The sequence below is a fragment of the Vigna unguiculata genome, chromosome 3 (genome assembly GCF_004118075.2).
Source record: "Vigna unguiculata cultivar IT97K-499-35 chromosome 3, ASM411807v1, whole genome shotgun sequence".
Classification (NCBI taxonomy): Eukaryota; Viridiplantae; Streptophyta; class Magnoliopsida; order Fabales; family Fabaceae; genus Vigna; species Vigna unguiculata.
In genome coordinates this window covers 48257243-48278567 of record NC_040281.1, presented here as the reverse complement: position 1 = coordinate 48278567, position 21325 = coordinate 48257243, and the positions used below count along the sequence as shown (strand labels likewise).

General features: G+C 29.4%; 1 protein-coding gene across 3 annotated transcripts; it reads left to right on the top strand.

Annotated features, from left to right (window-relative positions):
* The first annotated feature begins 10754 nt into the window (after positions 1-10754).
* Positions 10755-21042, top strand: LOC114179555. 3 transcript variants are annotated; one of them, XM_028065935.1, is made up of 5 exons: positions 10755-10806; positions 10973-11023; positions 19383-19473; positions 19839-19941; positions 20034-21042. In XM_028065935.1, the coding sequence occupies exons 2-5, from the start codon at positions 11002-11004 to the stop codon at positions 20739-20741; spliced, it is 924 nt and encodes a 307-aa protein (XP_027921736.1). In that variant the 5' UTR covers positions 10755-10806; positions 10973-11001; the 3' UTR covers positions 20742-21042. The 3 variants fall into 3 exon arrangements, with proteins under 3 accessions (XP_027921736.1, XP_027921735.1, XP_027921734.1); XM_028065934.1 differs by lacking the exons at positions 10755-10806; positions 10973-11023 and adding an exon at positions 13636-13951 and having other exon boundaries at positions 19842-19941; XM_028065933.1 differs by lacking the exons at positions 10755-10806; positions 10973-11023 and adding an exon at positions 13636-13951.
* The last annotated feature ends 283 nt before the right edge of the window (positions 21043-21325 follow it).

Below are 21325 nucleotides of genomic sequence, written 5' to 3'. Positions count from 1 at the left end.
AATCTTTTAAATTCTAATAAATCTATTTTTTATACACTAATAAAAGTTATAATACAACATGATACAAAGAACAAATAATAATCATAATAAAAGTTTTAAATAAATTATAATTATTTACATTTTAGATTATAATACCAAATAAAATTTCATGAGAATCAACACATTTATTAAATTTACAAACATTAATGAAACCTAGTTGATAAAATTTAAAAATATTTTTTAAAAAATATAAAAGAAAAACAAATATTCAAATTAAAATATATTTTAAATGTTTGTTTACTTCAATCTTTTAAATTCTAATGAATATTTTTTTTATACATTAATAAAAGTTATAATACATCATTGATCAAAATGATACACAGAACAAATAATAATCATAATAAAAGTTTAAAATAAATTATAATTGTTTACATTTTAAATTATAATACCAAATAAATTTTCATGAGAACCAACACATTTATTAAATTTGCAAACATAGTGAAACCTAGTTGATAAAATTTAAAAATATTTTTTTTTAAATAAAAAGAAAACAAATATTTAAATTAAAATATATTTTAAATAATTTTTTACTTCAATCTTTTAAATTCTAATGAATTTCTTATTTTATACACTAATAAAAGTTATAATACATTACTTGATCAAAATGATACAAAGAACAAATAATAATTATAATAATAAAATTTTAACATAAATCTTGTATATTTTGAACTTCAATTATGTTGGATGGTGATAAAAAAATATTTATGACAATTACATTAAATTTTTATATTGTAGTAAATAAAAGTTATTTATACAATTATACTGAAAAAATTACAATATGAGATATAATGAGTTAAAAAATAAAAAATAATTAGATAAAATATATCGAAATAGTATTCTACATAATAAAAATAAACAAGAAATAATAATATTAAAAAATTAACAAATGTTTACTAACAATTTGAGAGACTATTGAAAGAAATTATCTTAGAGATCTAAGAAAACTTTTCAAATATCAACATATTTACTCAGTGGTTGAGAAATAACAAAAATTGTTTTAGTGAAACAAAAGAGTTTAATGAAACAAAAACTAATAATAATAATAATAATAATAAGTAAAGGAGTTTTTTTTATATTACCTATTAAACGAAAGGTTTGTGCTATTAAATACTTAAATTGAGAGTATTAAACATTTTTATGTGAAAGGAAAATATACAATAACTAAAAATATTAAAAAATAATAGAAATATTCGAATGTGAGACATAAAATATTTTAATTGACATACATATTTTTTAATTACATAAATGTTATGATAAGATGAAAAATATAATTGAGATGCAAATGAGTTTCATGACAAACCAAATAATTAGAAGAAATAAAAAATAATAATAATATATATATATATATATATATATATGGTTACTTAATTAATTGAGAATATTTTAATAATTTAAATGGGGACGAGTATTATGGCGGGAATATGTACATCCCATCCCCATCCCCATACCCAATTGAAAAAGTCGGGGATTCCCTATACCCATAGAGTTGTCAAAATGGGTAACCCGGCCCGACCCGGCTCGACCCACCACGGGTTGATGATTTAATGAGCCAACCCAACCCATTTCATTTTTTAGCGAGCCAAAAAAATTCGAACCCGATTCAGTCCACCACGACTTGGCGGGTTAAACGGGTTGGTTCACGTGTTCACTTAATTAAAAATAAATAAATAAATAAAAAGAACTCACCCTCTATATTAGTAGTCACGATAATGGTTAAGATATAATTAATAATTCTTTATTTTATTATTTTATTTTAAAAAATAAAATAATTAATTATAGAAGGGTTAAATATGTTTTTGGTCCCTTAACTTTTAGTAAATTTTGGAATTAGTCCATTTTGAAACTTTGGACCAATTTAGTCATTGATCTTTCGAAATACGTGAATTTAGTCCTTTTAATCAAATTTTGGTTGGTTTATTGGATGTTTCGTACACATTTCAGGATTGTATTTGAGTTGTTTATACTGTTTGACACATTTTTGCTTTAATGTTAAGTCAAATACTATTATGAAACGTGCTTGAAATGTCAAATAAACTTAACAAAATTTGATTAAAAGGACTAAATCCACGCATTTCAAAAGATGGAGGACTAAATTGGTCCAAAGTTTCAAAATGGACTAATTCCAAAATTTACTAAAAGTTAAGGGACCAAAAACATATTTAACCCATTATAGAAAAATGTTAACCCGATTTTGAAATAAAGCGAATAAAAGATAGAATAATAGATAATAGAGAAGAAAAGAAAAAAATAGAGAATAAAGAATAGGGAACAACTGATCTATCTATTATTATTGATAGAAAGAGTCCTACTTATTACAACATGTAATCCATACAGAAAACAAATCAACTTAGTACTTAGTTAATACAAATATTTACATAAAGAGTAATTAAAGAATAATGAATCATATGAGTATAAATCATATGATATGAGTAAATGTATCAAATCAATAGACAATCATTAATTCATAACACTCCCCTTTGAGTGTCCATTGATAAAAGAATGTGTTTCGTTAAAACCTTACTAGGTAAAATCCTTTGGAATAAAAAACCTAGTAAAGGAAAAAGAATACAAACCCCCTCATGTAAACTTACATCATTAAGGCACTACAAGAAAAACTGATATTATCGACAGTCAAAATCCGTCGGTAATGGTCAAAATCCGTCGCTAAATCAACATTATCGACGGTAAAAAATTTGTCCCTAAAACTCTTGTCAGTAAAATTTTTCCGACGGAAATCATGTTCCGTCGATAAATCTGTCGATAATTACCGATAGAAAAATTCGTCGATAAATTTGTCGACAAATACCGACCGAAAAATCTGTCGGTAATTACCAAAAAATTCGTCGGTAAATAACATGCATTGTTCATCTTCTTCCTCCTCCTTCTTTCATTTTTTTTTTCATTTTTTTTAGTCGTCGCCATCTCCACTCTCGTCGTCATCGTCACCGTCGTCGCCGTTGTTGCCACCGTCGTTGCCGTCATCTTTTTCTTCCTCTTTCTTTTCTTCTTTTTCCTTCTTCTTCTTCTTCTCCTTCTTCTCCTTCATTTTCTCCTTCTTCCTCTTCTTCTCCTCCTTCTCCTTCTTCTTTTTATTTTTCTTCTTCTCCTTCTCCTTTTTCTCTTTCTTCTTTTCTTTATCCTTCTCCTTCTTTTTCTCCTTTTTTTTTTCTTCTTCTTCTTCTACTTCTTCTTCTTTTCCTTCTTCTTCTTCTCTTCTTTTTTTCTTTTTCTTCTTCTTCTCGTCTTCTTATAAGGTGAGTTTGGCGGGAAAATTCTTGCTCCTTTTACCGACGAATTTATTCGTCGGTAAATTCGACGATAAAAAAAATTAAATTATCGACGAATTTTACCGATGGATTTTAAGTTACGTAAGTACCGACAGAAAAATCCGTCAAAAATGCAAATTTTGGCGAGAAATTTCTCGCTTCTTTTACCGATGGATAAATCCGTCGGTAAATCCATCGGTAAAATTTTTTAAAATTATCGACGAATTTTATCGACGAAATAATTCGTCAAAAATACAATTTGAGTGGGAAATTTCCCGTTTCTTTTACCAACGGCTCAATCCGTCGACAAATTTCTCCGTTAAAAAAATTGGAATTATTGACGAATTTTACTGACGAATTTTTCTGTCGATAAATGAAATGTGTTACCGATGTATTTTTTCGTCGATAATTAAAATTTAAAAATTCGTCAGTAAAATTCGTCGATAATTTAAATTTTCTGACTGAAACACATTCGTCGATAAAATTCTGTCGGTAATTTCAATTTTTTTTTAGAGAGGTGACAAAGTCTGAACTTGTGAATCATTTGCTCAAAAGTTCTTCTTAGCAAAAACTTCGTAAATAGACTTGCCATAATTTCACATGAATGAATTTTTTGATATCTATATCATCCTTTCAATTGAACAATACACTATTGTCTTCATATATGGTTGTTGATTCCATCTTTGTCGAGGATAGTCACAAGTTTCTTGCACATGTTGAATTATAGACCTTAGCCAAATATATTCACAACTTTCCTCGTAATTCTATATGATTAGACGATGTTACTACTATGGTTTGATTCATATACCTTCATGAAACCATTGTGCTACCACATGTGAACAAACATCTTGTTTGTGATAAACCATTATGATGTTATGAGAATATGTAAAATAACATGCATATACATGACCCATTCGTCTGAATCTGAATCATTTGGATGGAATAAGCTCATATTCGTAGTACCCTTAAAGTAACAAAGTATATGTTTTATTCCAAACTATTTTCTTCTTGTAGTTGAAGAACTATATCTTGCTTAACAAATTTACAGCAAATGCAATATTAGATCGAGTATAATTAGCAAGATACATTAGTGTTTTTATGACACTAAGATATGATGCTTCTGGACCAAGAAGATCTTCATCATTTTCTTGAGGTTTAAGAGTCTTTATCAACATCTAATGACCTCACAACTATTGGAGTGCATAATGGACATGACTTTTCCATTTAGAACATTTTAAGCACCTTAATTATATAAGCCTCTTGACGTATAAAAACACATTTATTTAAATACTCAATTTCTTCTAATTTCAAATAAGACTTTACCCTTCAAAGATCATTCATCTCAAATTATTTCTTTGAGTAATCAATTGCCTTTATGAGCTCATTAGGAGTTCCAACGATGTTTATGTCATCTACATGAACAATAATTATGACAAATTTATTTTTAGATCTTTTCATATAAATACAAGAATAATTAGGATCATTTCTACATCCTTATTTTAATAAGTACTCAATAAGACGGTTATGCTACACACGTTCTGATTGTTTTAATCAATAAAAGAGCATGTTCAATTTTATTGAATAACCCTCTTTAGAATTTGTCTTGTTGAGCAAATAAAATCCTTCAGGGATTTTCATATAAATATGATTCTCATTCTCAAAAGAATCGTACGAATAAGTTGTAACATCATCCATTAGATGTAATGCAAACCTTTTTGTGCAACTAGGATAATCGAATATTGCAATGTTGTTGCATAAAATACTAATGAATATGTTTTTTCACAAATCAATACAAGGTTTTGTGAACAACCTTAAGCAACCAATTGTGCTTTGTATCTAACAACTTCATCATTCTTAATTTGATTTTTGTGCAAAAAACCATATGTACCCAACGAGTTTCACAACTTCCAACTTCAGGTGTGCGAACTATACGTCCAAAAACCTTTCATTTAACAAGCAAATATAATTATGCTTCTTTGCATATTTTCATTTTGGTCAATCTTTTCTTTACTGACAATATTCAATGATCATTGCTTATTGATCCTCATTATCATTAATAACATTCATCGCTATGTTATAAGTAAAAGTTTCGTCGATGTTAGCTTCATTTTGGTTCCATATTATATTATTCATGACATAATTTATTGAGATCTCATCATTTTCAACAATTTTAGGTACCTGAGGTTCTTTTAGAACCGAACCATTAATTATGTCAAATGAATACCTTTTTTATTAGGTCATTTTGCATTTTAGTTCCCTTTCTCATTCAAGAGTTTTTATCTTTGGAACCAATAGGCCTACCACGCTTCAAACGTGTCTTTGGAACTAACAAACCTACCATGCTTTTATTACTCTTGAGAATTGTATAAGTTGTTACACTATCAATAAGACACATATTCTTTGGTACTAGTACAAACATTCATTTTTCATATAAACATAAATATCAATACTAGATTTTTTTTTAACATTCTCGTAATCAATAAAATGATCAATACTTCCATTTGCTTTAGCAAATAAAATAATAATATCATGAAGAGTAGCATCCATATAGCCATAATCAGAATCATCATCTTCATTAGCAAAGTGTGTTTCCATGTTCTTCTCATTATTTGTAAGATGCTTTGGTGTACAATAAGTACAACTCAAATGGTCTTTACCACCATAATGATAATATATACTTTTATTTTTTTGTCAATATTTTCACATTTTCCTTTTCCGTTATTCACATTATTGTGCCACTTATAATGACAAAATGTGTATTTGAAATTTTCTTTATAATCATGTCCATGATCAATATCACGATCACGATCACGATCACGGAAATATAAATCAAATGTTGCTGCATTCACTTATGGAAATGGAGCAGAACCAATTTGGATAGGTTTTATGATTTTCTATCAAAAGCTCATTGCTTTGTTAAGTCATACAAAGACATGAAATAAATTCATAACATTTATTGCTGCATTCACTTTTGGGAATGAAGCAGATTAGGCGGATCTCATGATTTTTCAACAAAAGCTTTATTGTTTTGTCCAGGCAGCCATACATAGGCATGAAATAAATTCATAATATTTGTGAAATCTTTTTTCACAATATTTTTGTCGCATGAGCAAATTAGTTGCTTAGATGTTTTATTTTTTTATTTAATGATATCCCAATATCCATTACATCTAAATGTATTTCAACATTTAAAATCCAATATAAGAAATTCTTCCTTGTAATATTAAGGGTCACAAATTCAAATTTTGCAACGTTTCACATATTTAGAACTAGCACATAAAATAATAATATTAATAATAATCATCATCATCATCAAAATAATAATAATAATCACCGTCATAATAAAAATAAAAAATAATAAAACATAGATGAAAATTGATAAAGTTAAACAATTCACAAGAGGAAGAATATAAGGTAAAATTATAAATTGAGAAAGGATTAAAAAGAGCCTGGATTGAGATACGCAGAGCACTGTCGTTGGAGAGAAAAAGCTTCCACTAGTCCTCAATTGGTTGGAGCATCGTGTTGATAACGTGTTATAAAATAAAGCGAATAACAGATAGAATAATAGATAATAGAGAAGAGAATAAAAAAAATAGAGAATAGAGAATAGAGAGCAACTCATCTATATATTATTATTGATAGGAAAAGTCCTATTTATAGATACAACATATAATCCATAAAGAAAACAAATCAACTTAGTTAATATAAAATATTTACATAAAGAGTAATAGTAATGAATTATATGAGTATCAATCATATAAAATCATATAAGTAAATGTATCAAATCAATGGACAATTATTAATTCATAACAAACCCATATTTGAAAGGTACTGATTAAAGTATAATTAATGATATTTGATTTTTTTATTTTTACATTAAAAACTGGAATAATTAACTCTTTTAATTAATTAAATATTCTATGAAATTTCTAAGTAATAATCTTAAACAAAGTAAGTATTTTGAAATCTGTAAGGTTTGTGTTAAAAGCAAGAAAAAATATTTCTCTAACACTTAAAAAGTTTCTTAGTGGGAGGTTCAAATGTGAAGACTTGAAACATATGACAGGTACGATGTTTAATTTTTGCATAAAAAATATCTCTTCTAACTATCTAACAACATTAAAATATAATTATTTTATTATTTAATTTATATTTTTATTATTTTTTAACTTTTTAGATATTTAACATTATTTTTTGTTATTTTTCTATTAGTTTAATTTTTTTTATGTTTAATTATATTTTAATTTTTAATAATATTAAAATATAATATTTATGAATATTTTTATTCTCTAAATAAAATAAATTTATATTAATGATTATTAGGTTAAAATTCATTTAATATCACAATTTAGTATAAATTTTTTATAAAATTTAATGCGTAAGCAAGATCCTAGATAAAAAAGAAGGGAATTAAATGCAAGTATGAAAAGAGTTAGGGGTGAATGTAAACCAGGTTGGATCATATTCAAATTTGACATGTCTCGAATTTAATATTTTAAAATTTATATATGATGATTTAATTTATTAGTTTGGTTGGATTTAGATTGTTTGGATTACCTAATTCAGTCGAATTTTTTGAGTTATATTAAATTATATTTTTTAATAATTTTTTATTTTGAATAAAAAACATAAATATAGTGAATCTCTAACTAAAAAGTAGACATGTATAATTTTAATAGTAATTATTATAATACAATATGATTTTATATAAATGACTACTAAAATTTAACAAATAATTTCATATTAAAAATAAAATTTAAAACATATTTAAAAGTTTATAAATATTAAAATATAAATTCAGATTAAATAGAATATATATAAACTTTCGATCTATTATACAAACTCAATGACAATTATTTATTTTATTCAATTTCACCTCACTTATCCAATATACTTAAATTTACTTTGAGTTTCTTCGGATTAGGTGGGATATAACTTTTTTCTCTGTCCTAGACACAATCATGATTTTTTAAGATTTTTATATAAATGAGAAATGTAATAAAAATTTAACGGTAACAGTACCGGTGATGGTGATGTGCCAACTAACTCTGTAAGGTTGTTTCAGCATCTATTATTCACAAATCGTTTTCACGACTTTTAAACTTTTTTTGCAGAGATTCAGAAATGAATTACATATATTATAAAATATTCCGTATTGGACAATATTATAAAAAATTTACTTATCGCATAAAGATTTGTTCTTATATAATATCTTATATTATGTGAATAAAAGAATATATATATATATATATATATATATATATATAGTTATTATAATATCCATCATTATTTATGTCAGATTTATTCATTAATTTTTTTATAAGCAATACTGCCCTTATAATAGAAAAAGTAGATTACCCGTCATTCTATCATAAATTGTTTATGTCATAAGTTTATTAACTTTTAACATAAACTAATGTCTACCTTTTGAAATATAATAGAATAATATTTTCTAGTTAATAATGTAATTTTTATTTAAAATATGTGATAATCTATTTTGATTGTTTATTGTGATGACTGTCACATTGTTTTGAATAAACTAATTATAGAGTGTATTATAATCACTTAGAAAATAACGTTTTTTTTTTCTTAATTTTATGAACTTGATGAGTTCGAAGTAAACTAATAGTTTAATTATTATTTTTAAATGGTACTCAAACGGAAAAAGGGTAAATACACAGACATTGCACTTCATTCGATGAAACTCAACAATAGGGAGAATGTGCGAGGCTTATCATAAAGCCACTTTGAATCGTATGAAGCACCCTACTTAGTGAAAAAGTTTAATGTAGAAATTATGTACCGAAAGGAGTGTGATTAAGTTGCAGAATCCAATAATAATTCAGCTAACAATAAGTCAAAAAGTTGAATGTAGAAATTATCTACTCAACAAAAGGACTTTAGTAGCGTCAGCTAACAAACGCAGAAGTGAAAAAATAAATAAATAAAACAGATAAAGTCGATCTAACACATTCTAAAAGGACATTGATTTGTCATAAAATTATGTTTTATATTAAAAAAATAAAAAATTAGGCATCAATTAGGCCGATGCTAGAAAATTATGTATTAAAAAACAAATAATAGAGTTAAATTTTGTATTAAAAATTTCACCTTAAGATGGAGGTGAAAGCTTGTGTGAACATTGTCTTAAGATGAGTTTTGTGAGAAACGAATACATCGTAATTAATGTATTTCATTGGGAGTTGCAAATTTTGTTTAGAAGCAGCGGAGAGAACGATGCTATCATTAATATCATTTAAAAATATTACAGAAGCGTCGAAAAAAGTGTAGGTTGGAGCGGTGACGAATAGCGTAGGGGAAGGGGACAGAGCCCCCTCATTGGGATACACTGACACATCCATTTATTTTCTAAAACAATATAAACTATAATGGATATTTTCAAAGCTCTGCATAAACACTTGTAGCTTCCAATTGTGAATGGTGGGATTTTTATTCACTCAGAGGTACACTTTAATCATGGTTACCATCAATCTTTCTTTCGGAGACACTAATTTTCTTTTTGTGGTTAAAGATAATAATAATAATATACTATTGTTATAGTTGGATGTAAATGTTACCATTCTAACATTTATTTGTAAAACAAAAGCATATATTTATTATTTTTCTTCTTATGAGTGTGAAAATTATATTTATTTTTTGTTCATGTGGAAAAATGGATATAGCTTAACATTCATTTTTATTTGTTTGAATATTTATTAAGTATTTTCTTCTATAAAAAGGTAACACGAATATACGATATTATAAAAAATTTAATTCAGAAAGAAAATACTTATTCTTTTTATTGTAAAATAGAAATTATAATTGCTTACATTATAAAATAAGATAATGTTCTAATTAAAAGCTTTAGTGAGAGTGCTACATTAAGTTAAAACACTTGTTGATGTGTTCATCCCTATTTCAAAGTTTGTAGGTCAATTATAAACTTTTAGATAGTAAATCCTATTTTTTAAGGGATACTTACGAGGCATAAGAGATCATGAAACTTAATCTCCAATCCATCTTATTGGTACTACCCTAATCATCCATGTGTATCTTGTTTGGGGTTATTTGATGTTTACAAATCTTTGAAAAGTAGGAATATAGTGATAAGACATTCAATTAAAGATGAAGGACTATGAGATGTGATTGAGATGTATTTTTATAAATATTTGTAGGAGAGTCAAAGTTTAAGTGTAGAGGAGGGAAATATAAAGATTAATCAAATATAATATTGACTAATATTGGGAGGATGATAATTATATATAGGAAGTTATTTTTATACAATGACACAAAATGTCATCCTGATGCTTACTGTAAGAATCCCAAATCGTATCCTTTCTCAGAAACCCCCTTCTTCTCTCTAGTCTTATTTTCTTTCCAAAAATCCTCTTTTCCTACCATAAAACTGATTCAATTTTATTTTTTTTGAAGATTCATTACTGCTAGTGTAATCTACAAGAAGAGCTTTACCAAACCCCTCATTCGATTTCTCTTAACGGTTAGTTCAAAATTTTACCCATTCTTTACATGTAACAATCTGTTTTCTCCTACATGCAAGTTCCTTTTTGTTTTGCATGTTGCTTCCATTAGTCCTTAATGAGATTTCCTTTGGTTGATACCTTAATGTTGTGTCTTGATTGTCATTTGGGTCTTTTGTTGTGTAGATAGAGTGTTTTAACCTGTGGAGCTGTTTATGGAGAAAAAAACAATGTCAGGTAAATACTATGCAGTAAAGGAAGTTATTTTTCTTTGCAAGATTAATGCTTTACTGTTGAAGTGTAAATATGAGTTTGATTTTAGTGTATGAATGTTGATAAAGCTTGAAAATTTTTCCAAGAGAAATGAAATTATAATGAATGATGTTTGCAGTGGTTATGATTTTCTTTTCTGTAGAGAAAGTTAAAACTGTTGTAAGAGGATGAGAATTTGGTTTGTGATTTGTAATTATTAAGTGTGGGTGAAACTACTGGATGAGATAGATTAATTTGTGGTTGCCACAGTTGGTGTTACGAAATTTGTAGAACACATGTTGGAAAAGTTGTTATAGTAGAAATTTTGGGAAATGGGTATGGCTTTTGTGAATTGTATGATTTAATGGTTCATGTGAGTTTGTTTGCTTAAATGACTTTGATGTAGTAAGATGATTTTACTTATGACATTTATCTTTTGTGAAGGAAGAGGTTATATCTTTTGAAATAGTTTTTCTTGTGTGCTTCCTGTGTCATCATGAATGTATTACCATATGTTTGATAATGCGTGTATGTATGTAAAGGGTTTTAGTCTTGGGTTGTCAAATTAGTTATTTTCAAGAGGAAATGCTAATCTAGGATGAGTCCAAGTGTGTTGAAGGAAGCTTGTGATGTGGGATTATGCTGACTCTACTAGTATCTGACTCGTATAGAAGATGTTAACTAGGTGGTAAAAGTCGAAGGAAAGACTTCACATGAGAGATAGTATGATAAAAAGATGATCATACTCAGGGAACTAGTGAAGTTAACCTTGTCAATACTGGATGACTTATATGATTGTTCCACTCAAGTTATTATTGTTGTAAAGGAGGAGAAGAGGGACAATATGAAGTGTCGAGTCTCACAAATCCATCCAATACACTAGGTTTTCTTGAAGCAAGAGTCTAGATGTATTATGGTAGTTATAAGTTTGATCTTTGGCCTCTTATTTGATATTTTGTATATTTCAAATATTTAATTATACAGTCTTTGTCAAAAGATATAATATATTTAGATTGATATTTATTATAGTAAAAATGAATTTACCCTTATATTTTGTGTGTTATCTCATCTTATTTTCTTTTTTGATGATCATATAGAAACTGATAGTGAAAATGATACGAAAGTTATGATGAAAAAATGAATGATTAGGATAAGAATATAATATGAACGATAAATTGTAATTTTGAAAAAGAAAAGAAAAACTGTACTAAGTTCATTATTTATATTTTGAAGTAATCATTAATTATTTTTTTAATATAAGAACTATAAAAATAAATTTATTTTGAAATACCTTCTATATGTTATGGAGACGTATTATAATTAATAGTTACTAAAATTTTTTTTTGAATTTTTGGTTTGTTACATCTGCTATAATAAGAATAAATACATAATTAATGTGTTTTTTTTTTCAACATCGTTAGTGTGAAATGATTTTAGTCTGTTTGTTTTAAATTTGTGAAGTCGTGTTGTGAAGTACTTTTTAAACTTCAATTTTAGAAAATATTTTATACTTTTATATATAGTTTTTTAAACGATGTCCATGTTTTTTTCTTCTAAATTTAAATGTTTTATTATTTTAAAATAAAATAAAAATATTATTTTTCATTTTAAATTAGTATTTATATTTAATATAATTTGAGAAATTAAAAATAATAAAATTGCACAAAATAAATTAAAATTTTTGCTATCTAAAAAGATAAATTTAATGAAGTGGTATACTCTTTTATTTCGAATAATGATATGCTCTAAAAAATATTCTAAATTAAGATTTTCTATTTTATCTATTTATTTTAATTTAATTATTTAATTTTTATACATACTTTATGATAACTTTTCAGAATCAGAAGGTAATATAAGACAGTACCAAATATAAAATTAGAAAAATTAATTTGCACAATTATGATACACCTATAAAAAAGAGGAGAGAAGAGAAAGGAGAAAGATGGTTATAAGAGTTTTACTTTATTTAGGTTATTTAGAAGAAAGATGGTTAGTGAAGAGTTTTATTTTATTTTAATTTTTTTATATCTTGTTTTAATTCATTTCATACAAAATAAAAAATTACAATTATTTCTTATATAATTAGTCTTAAAAAAGTTGGTCGTTTCTTTCTGCAATTCCATAAATTTCTATCTGCACCACTTAAATTTTTTTTCTGTTTTATTGTTATCAGTAACAAGCTAGAGGTTATTTCTGAAAGTTAAAATTGATTTTTGGATTAAATAATTTAAAAATTAAAAATGAATTTGGGATGTTTGATTCAAAAGTCAAATAATTTTTGGATTATATAATCTAAAAGTTATTTTTTTCTTATGGAAGTTATTTTTTATTTCTAATTTCTGTAATTTTTAAATAAAAATTATTTTTAAATTATATAGTCCAGAATTCATTTTTAAGTTTCAAATTACATAATTAAAAAAAGACAAAAAAAGAAAAATCTTTTATATGGATTGCAGGCAGAAATTTATGGAGGTGCAGGAATAAACTGAATAAAAATGCTCTGTAGAAAACTTGAACTGGATCAAGCCCAATGAGCAAGTAGCCAATAACCCAAATCCTTCCCAAGAATAAAAAGTGTTTCACCTTCCCCTCTCTTCCCCTGACCATTTGTTTTTAACTTTTTATCATTGAGTTCAGTTTGAGGGTTCCAATTTTCATTTTCAATTTCAAATTCGCGCGTATAAGAAAGGTGAAGGTGGGTGTTACCGTATTCTATGGCTACACCCAACAACAACAACGCTACGCCAAAGCCCGGAACCTTAGGCGTCAGTGTAACCCCTACTCCGCCCAAGTCTCAACGCGGCCACAACAAGCCCAAGTGCAAACAGTGTGGCAATGTCGCTCGTTCAAGGTGTCCCTATGAATGTTGCAAGAGATGCTGTTCTAGAAATCAAAATCCTTGCCACATCCATGGTCCGTTCTATTTCTCTCAAAATACACACACCCAAAGCAAACTTTTTAGCTTATTTCTACCCTAACTTGTCACTATCCCTCTGTGTGTGCTGCTTTGTGCTGTCTATGGTTGATTTATTGATTTCAATGGTTGCATGTTATGATCTCACCTCTAATCGCTTTGTTCAATAAGGTGAGAAGCACTGTAGTTAAGGAGACACCCTAAGCAAACTTTTTAGTTTTTATTTCTACCATAAATTGTCACACTCTCTCTGTGTGTGCTGCTTTGTGCTGTCTATGATTGATTTATCCATTTAAATGGTTTTAACTTTGCTTTTTGTTATTGTATGTTGTGATCTCACCTCTAATCGATTTGTTCAATAAGGTGAGAAGCCCTGTAGTTAAGGGGACACCCGAAGCAAACTTTTTAGCTTTTATTTCTACCATAACTTGTCACTGTCCCTCTGTGTGTGCTGCTTTGTGCTGTCTATGGTTGATTTATTGATTTCAATGGTTGCATGTTATGATTTCACCTCTAATCGCTTTGTTCAATAAGGTGAGAAGCACTGTAGTTAAGGGGATACTTTAAGCAAACTTTTTAGTTTTTATTTCTACCATAAATTGTCACTATCCCTCTGTGTGTGCTGCTTTGTGCTGTCTATGATTGATTTATCGATTTAAATGGTTTTAACTTTGCGTTTTGTTATTGCATGTTATGTTTTGTTATTGCATGTTATGATCTCACCTCTAATCGATTTGTTCAATAAGGTGAGAAGCCCTGTAGTTAAGGGGAGAAGGGATTTTGTTATTGCATGTTATGTTTTGTTATTGCATGTTATGATCTCACCTCTAATCTCAATATGGTGAGAAGCCTGTAGTTAAGGGGACACCCAAAGCAAACTTTTTAGCTTTTATTTCTACCATAAATTGTCACACTCTCTCTGTGTGTGCTGCTTTGTGCTGTCTATGATTGATTTATCGATTTAAATGGTTTTAACTTTGCTTTTTGTTATTCCATGTTATGATCTCACCTCTAATCGATTTGTTCAATAAGGTGAGAAGCCCTGTAGTTAAGGGGACACCCAAAGCAAACTTTTTAGCTCTCATTTCTACCATAAATTGTCACTATCCCTCTGTGTGTTCTGCTTTGTGCTGTCTATGATTGATTTATCGATTTAAATGGTTTTAACTTTGCATGTTATGATCTCACCTCTAGATCTTTTCAATAAGGTGAGAAGCCCTGTAGTTAAGGGGACACCCAGAGCAAACTTTTTAGTTTTTATTTCTACCTTAAATTGTCACTATCCCTCTGTGTGTGCTGCTTTGTGCTGTTTATGATTGATTTATCAATTTAAATGGTTTTAACTTTACCTTTTTTTTATCGCATATTATGATCTCACATCTAATCGATTTGTTCAATAAGGTGAGAAGCCATCTCTAGTTAAGGGAAGGGGGGGAAGGGATTTGTCGTTAGCTTATCATTTCAGTTAGTTCAGAAGAATTAGGGGTTTCTTTTTCCCTGTTTTAGTGCTTTCCTGCTGTTTAACCTTTTAGCCACTTCCTGATTTGCTTTACTCTTTGTTTCGTTTGTCCTTTGTTGTGCATGTTTGGTTTCAATTTGAAACACCCAATATCAATTCCTAAAATCAATTCATGCTAATAAATTGTTTAGAGACACTCAAAATCAATTTCTAAAATAAAATTGTAGATGGAAAATTCATAAAAGAGAAACAACTTTTTCTTGCTTCTCCATCAACCAAAATTGATTTTCCCACATCAAATAGAATCAATTTTCTGAAAATGTTTCCAAACACACCCGTTGTTGTTGTTGACGACTTGTTATAGTTATGCATGCCTTAGATTAATGATGATCATGACCATTAAGCTATGCATTCAGTGTTATCGACGAAGCTGAGTTCAGTTTTGTAATTTTACGTTATCTGTACTATTAAATTGCTGTTGTGGTTTTGCCGCGATCCTCAACATTGCCAAAATTATAGGCAAAAGTGGGAATTATAGGCAAAAGTGGGTGCAATTGCGGTTGTGGTCAGCCCCAAAACCTTGATACTGTGGCTAGAATAATATGTTTATATAACGCAGTTAGCTCATAATTGGAAAGATGTCCTCAAACGCTAATTATCAATCTTTGATAGTGTAGTTGTCAACCATGTGTATAACACTTCGGGCTAATGGAGTTCAGCTGCACCCTGCCACTCCTCATAGACCTGTTGTGGAGAGTTACTGGCTTTTTGTGACATGCTTTGCGACCACTTTCCTTGTAGTTTTGTAGTGAGGTAGAGATGTTATGAAGCTTGGAGCCAAGCAACCTCTTTGGCTCTGGTTGCTTAACCAATATTTGGGGTTCGATTCCCAGCTTGGGTAAGGAGTCATGACTAGAGAGATCACTTTACCTAATAATTGGAAGACAGGTGGGAAGGTGAATTAGTTGGATGCTAAATAGAAGCCTGGAATACCTTCTGATTACCAAAAAGTTTTTTCTGTCATAGTTTATGTTGTAGAAGCAAGGGGTGTTCTAGGGTTGGGTTGGGTTGGATTTGAGCAAATGCAAACCCATTACCCATCCCACTAAAAAAAATTCGGTTGGGTTGAGTTTCTGCATCGTTTATGTTAAATCCTATTCAACCCAACCTGCTCTTGAGCGACTTAGATTGGATTGGGCCAATTCGGTTAAGATTTTGAAAAACTCAATTTTTTTTGTCAAAAGTTGTAATTTTCTATATCAACACAATTAAAAAATAACACCATCTTTACAAAAATTAATTCAAGGCTTTAAGTAAGTCAATAAATCAAATTATAACAAATTTATCCAAGCTAAATCAAGACACGACAAGAAAAACATAACAAAAGTTTGTCTATAACACAAATAATATAAGACTGGGTCTTGGGTCACCCATACTAAACCTATCACCTAACCTGTATAAGAGTGGATTAGTTTGAGTTGGGTCGGGTTTGTCTGAATAAAAAATGAAACTCAACCTAATTTAATTGGGTTGGATTGGGTTGACGTGGATCACCGGGTAACCCGACCCAATGATCATCCCTGGAAGCCATTGATTGGTTTCATTTATTTGAAAGAAAATGGATGAGAAGGGGGTGGCTGATGTGGAAAGTGGCTTGGTATTTTTCTTGCTTGGATGGTTTTTTTTTTTTTTGTATTAATCGTGTATTATACTATTATGATTTGTGCAATTGACAGTATGATTTATACAATATCATTCAAGTGGCTCTTGATACAAATTGGATGCTGACTTCTTTGGTGCTTTAGTCACTGCTAAATCGTAGGCATCATGGTTTTGTGGCCTGAATTGCACTATTCTACCATAACTGAATCAGGCCATGTGTGACCTGATGCTGAGAACCCTAATTAGTTGAAAAGAGAGGGAATTGGCTGATTCTTTCCCAGTTTCCCTCTAATCAGACCCAGGGTACCCCATTCTTTGTGTGTGACTCTTCCCTATTTATCTCTATTATTTATTGTTCCCCCATTGTGCTCTGTACGTTTCTCTTTTTTTTTTTCACAATAATTTACTATGGGTTGTGATCATGTTATGCCACTGTATGTGTTTTGAGAAATACTTTTTTACTTTTGTTATGTTTCTTAATAATAAAATGCCCTTAAATTTGTGCTTTTATGTCTTTGTTACCGGTATACACATCTATATTTTATTATAAATAACGCATTTTACAATTGATGATACAGTTCAGTTATTGAATCAGAAAAAAAGGCCTTCCAATTCACAATTAGAATCTTGATTCATATTGGAGTATATTCACTTTGCACATGAATGATTAACCATAAATGCCCCCTTATTTTTGAAGCAAGATTACCTTATAGCTATGAAGCATGAAACACTCTTAAATGGTCTATGTACCTGTATTAGGTACTGGTAGTTGTTGGGTATTGGCTACACACGTTATACTCAATACCAGAGGTGGAAATAGACAGAACTAGGCCAAGTTTTGGTAGTCTTTCTTGAGTTTGGCCTTTGTTTAATGAAAGGTTTGAGCCTGGTCTATTTGCCTAGTTTGACATAAAAGCATGTTTGAAAACCTATTTTGTTATAAGATCTTTTAAGAGTCTTGTAGGCTTAATGTATTGTAGGCCTAAATATGTCTATTAGTAATTACAATTTTCTTATATTATCATGCAATATATGCCTAAATATGTTAAATGTAATATAACTAAATAAATTATTTGTTTAAAAATGTGTTTTGTGTTAAGGCCCTTAAACAACGTATAAATTCATCTTGCGGTAGTCTTATAAATTTGACCTTTTATGTTGGTTAACACGCTTAACAATTTAAAGATAGATAATATATGATTTTAATAGTTATAACCAATTTAATATAATAATAATACTAACAATTGAATTTATATTTGCTTAAATAGGCTGACCTGTTAGGTTTAATTTTTTTAGTGGCCTAAGGTCTGTTCATACTACACAGTCTTTTTTTTTTTTTTAATGTTCACTGTTATGTCAATAAGCTTCTGTTAATGTTTCTGTTCAATTCGTGGTTTCAATACTCTCGAATTTTCTTTTATTTATTTACTAATTGTAAAATATGATTGTCTTTAATTCCCGGTATTTTTAAAATTTCAAACATTTTTATATCTACAATATATAGTTTTTGTATCTTGTTCCTTATAGTTTTGCTTTAGTAGCTATCCTGCTATTTGCTATTCCCTTATAGCATTTTCAAGGCTTTCTGTTACACACTGCTCTCATAACCTTTAGGGAACTTTTCCATCAAAGTTAGCCAGCATTATGAAAAATATATCTGGCTGGCTGTGTCTGTTATTGGAAGAACTACCCATAGAAGTCAGCCAAAATTTTGATATTTTTCTGTATGGTACATAGTTTTTTTGTCTAAATTGAGAGTTCTTATCCTAATTTTAGTGTAACATGTAGCAGTGCAAGTTAATATCCTTTTTTTCCATCTCTCTTTCTGTTCCTGTACCAATGTGTATACCTACACTCAGATTTGGTGGGGGAACGTAAATATTGCTTAACTCTTACCATTAAAAATGCCCGTGTTCTCAAATCTACAGTTGAGTTCAGAATTCGTACGATAATTTCAGTGTAACTTGTAGTGGTGCTACTTGATCCCCTTTGTGGGTTTCCTGGTTTAGAAATTTTATTGTACCTCTGTTCCTGTATCAATTCCAGTACTTCACAGCTTTAGTGGAGCTGTACTTATGAATTGGTGGAGGGGGGGGGGGTGTTTTGGTGTACATTGTTTAGCAAGCAGCAGTAAAAATAAGACGTGAAATAAGAAAATCATTAAAAAAAGATGATTGTTCTGTCAAGCTATTCCCAAGATTGAAATTCTCTTGATAAGTTTCTTTTTGTTTCATATTTTCCCTAATTAAGATCCTAACAGTTTTTTTATTTTCCTGATCGTTCACTCTGATTTCTTATGCTGAATGCAGTGTTAAAAGCTAATTCGACGTTTCCGGACAAGACACCCTCATCCGGTACCTCTTCACATGACCACCAGCCCTTAGAACCACCTCAATCAACGTACGTTATAAGCACTAGCACTCTACATGTGCACTGCATAAATTTTTTTAGTTTATATTTTAAACTTGCTGGGTTCACTGGAAATATGTTTAATTTATTTTAAAAAATAGAGTCTAGTTCTTTACTTTTTTTCCCCTCTTTACTAGTTGACTGTTTACAATTTTCTGATATTTTACCGCACAGGAATGGCTCAATATTTTGTGTTCCTTTTTTGCATTATATTGTTATATTTGATCACTTTCTTAAAGCAGTACTTTTCTTGAACTTCCAGTAACTTGTTAATTTTATACAATCAGCACTTAAAACTTGTTTCGAATTATTCTATTCCCCCTGAGCAGAGGATTTTGTTTTGCCTTTTATTTCAGAAGTGCAGGAAGAGTTGCATCACTTCGACAACTTTCTAATAGTTTTGCTCAGTTCAATAATTTACACCTTTCACTGCGTTCGAAGAAGCCATTGACTAGAAAGGTTTACCATACTTAACTATGCTTGGTTTAGTTGTACTATGATTTTGGTGTGCTGTATGTTGTATGAAAATAATATCAATGTGATGATTACAGGATGCTGTAGCTATCAACGAATGGAGATTTGCCAAGTTACAGGAATACAAGGAACGGAATATTGAAGTGGAAAATGAAGCTTTTGACCGATACATGCAGAATGTTGATTTACTGGAAGAAGTATTAGCTGTGAAGTCGTTGGATGATGATGATGTATCCTCTGCTTTGGATTCTAATCCTAGTCCAATGGAGAGCAATGAGACAATGATCCCTGAGTTCAAATTGCAGCTAAGATCAAACTCTACGAGAAGTGATGGTTTGAGAACGAGAATACAACAAATTGTAGATGAGGGATTAGAGAAGCTCGAGAAAAGTGCTGTAGATGGTGACACGAATGAATCAATTGATGATGAAGGTAATCAAGCTTCAAAAAGGGGAAAGGGAATTGACATGGGAATTGAAATGGAAAGGTTATCAGCTATAAGTGATCTTATGGATAAGATTAATAAAGCCCGAACTGTGGAGGATTTAAAGTTGTGCTTAGAGATGAAGTCCCAAATCTTCAATTTTCACGAAGGCTCTTGCTCGATAGATCTTAAAGACAATGAAATTATTGAGAATGAAACTGCTGAAAGTGAGGAGGTACCAGATCTTAAAGATTTGGATTTTACTTTACCGAAATATGTTACCACCGCCGAAGTTGATCAAGAAACTCTCAACATGATAGACAAACACTTTTGTACCTTTGCGGATGTGGAGCACTTATGAGGCCAGATTTCTTAAACGTGGAGATTTACCTTGAAGGACACAAATATAAATGTTGTGTTCTAGGAAGATGCCCTTTAATTAATGTTTTAAAAATAAATCTGCACACATAAACCGGTTGAAGTGTGAACAGATTATATTCAGTTTCTACGTTATTCATTTCAATTGCGGATTTGATTTATCAAATCATGACTTGAAAAGTTTGCTGTTTGAATTTGGTGAACGTTAACATCTCATTCAATTCTAAAGACATCGGCTACAATGTCAAGACTATAGTAATTGAATAGATGAGTAGTTTCCACTATTGCTATTCCTCTGTCCTTATTAATTTCTACCCTACTTTCTGACGCTGTCAAAACACATTGTCACGTTGCAGCTGTCTCATTTTATTTGGCAAAATCCTGTTCATATTTCGGTATTTTAGCGTTGTTAATGTCGTTACAGGGTGATATCCATTCAAACTAAATCGAATATTGTCACTGATATTGTGATTGGATGTTACAGGCTAAAAGGACGATGCACTATGAAATCTGTTATTGTCGGGAAATTATCTAAGATATTAGAAATTGAGATATAGCAGTGCTCAT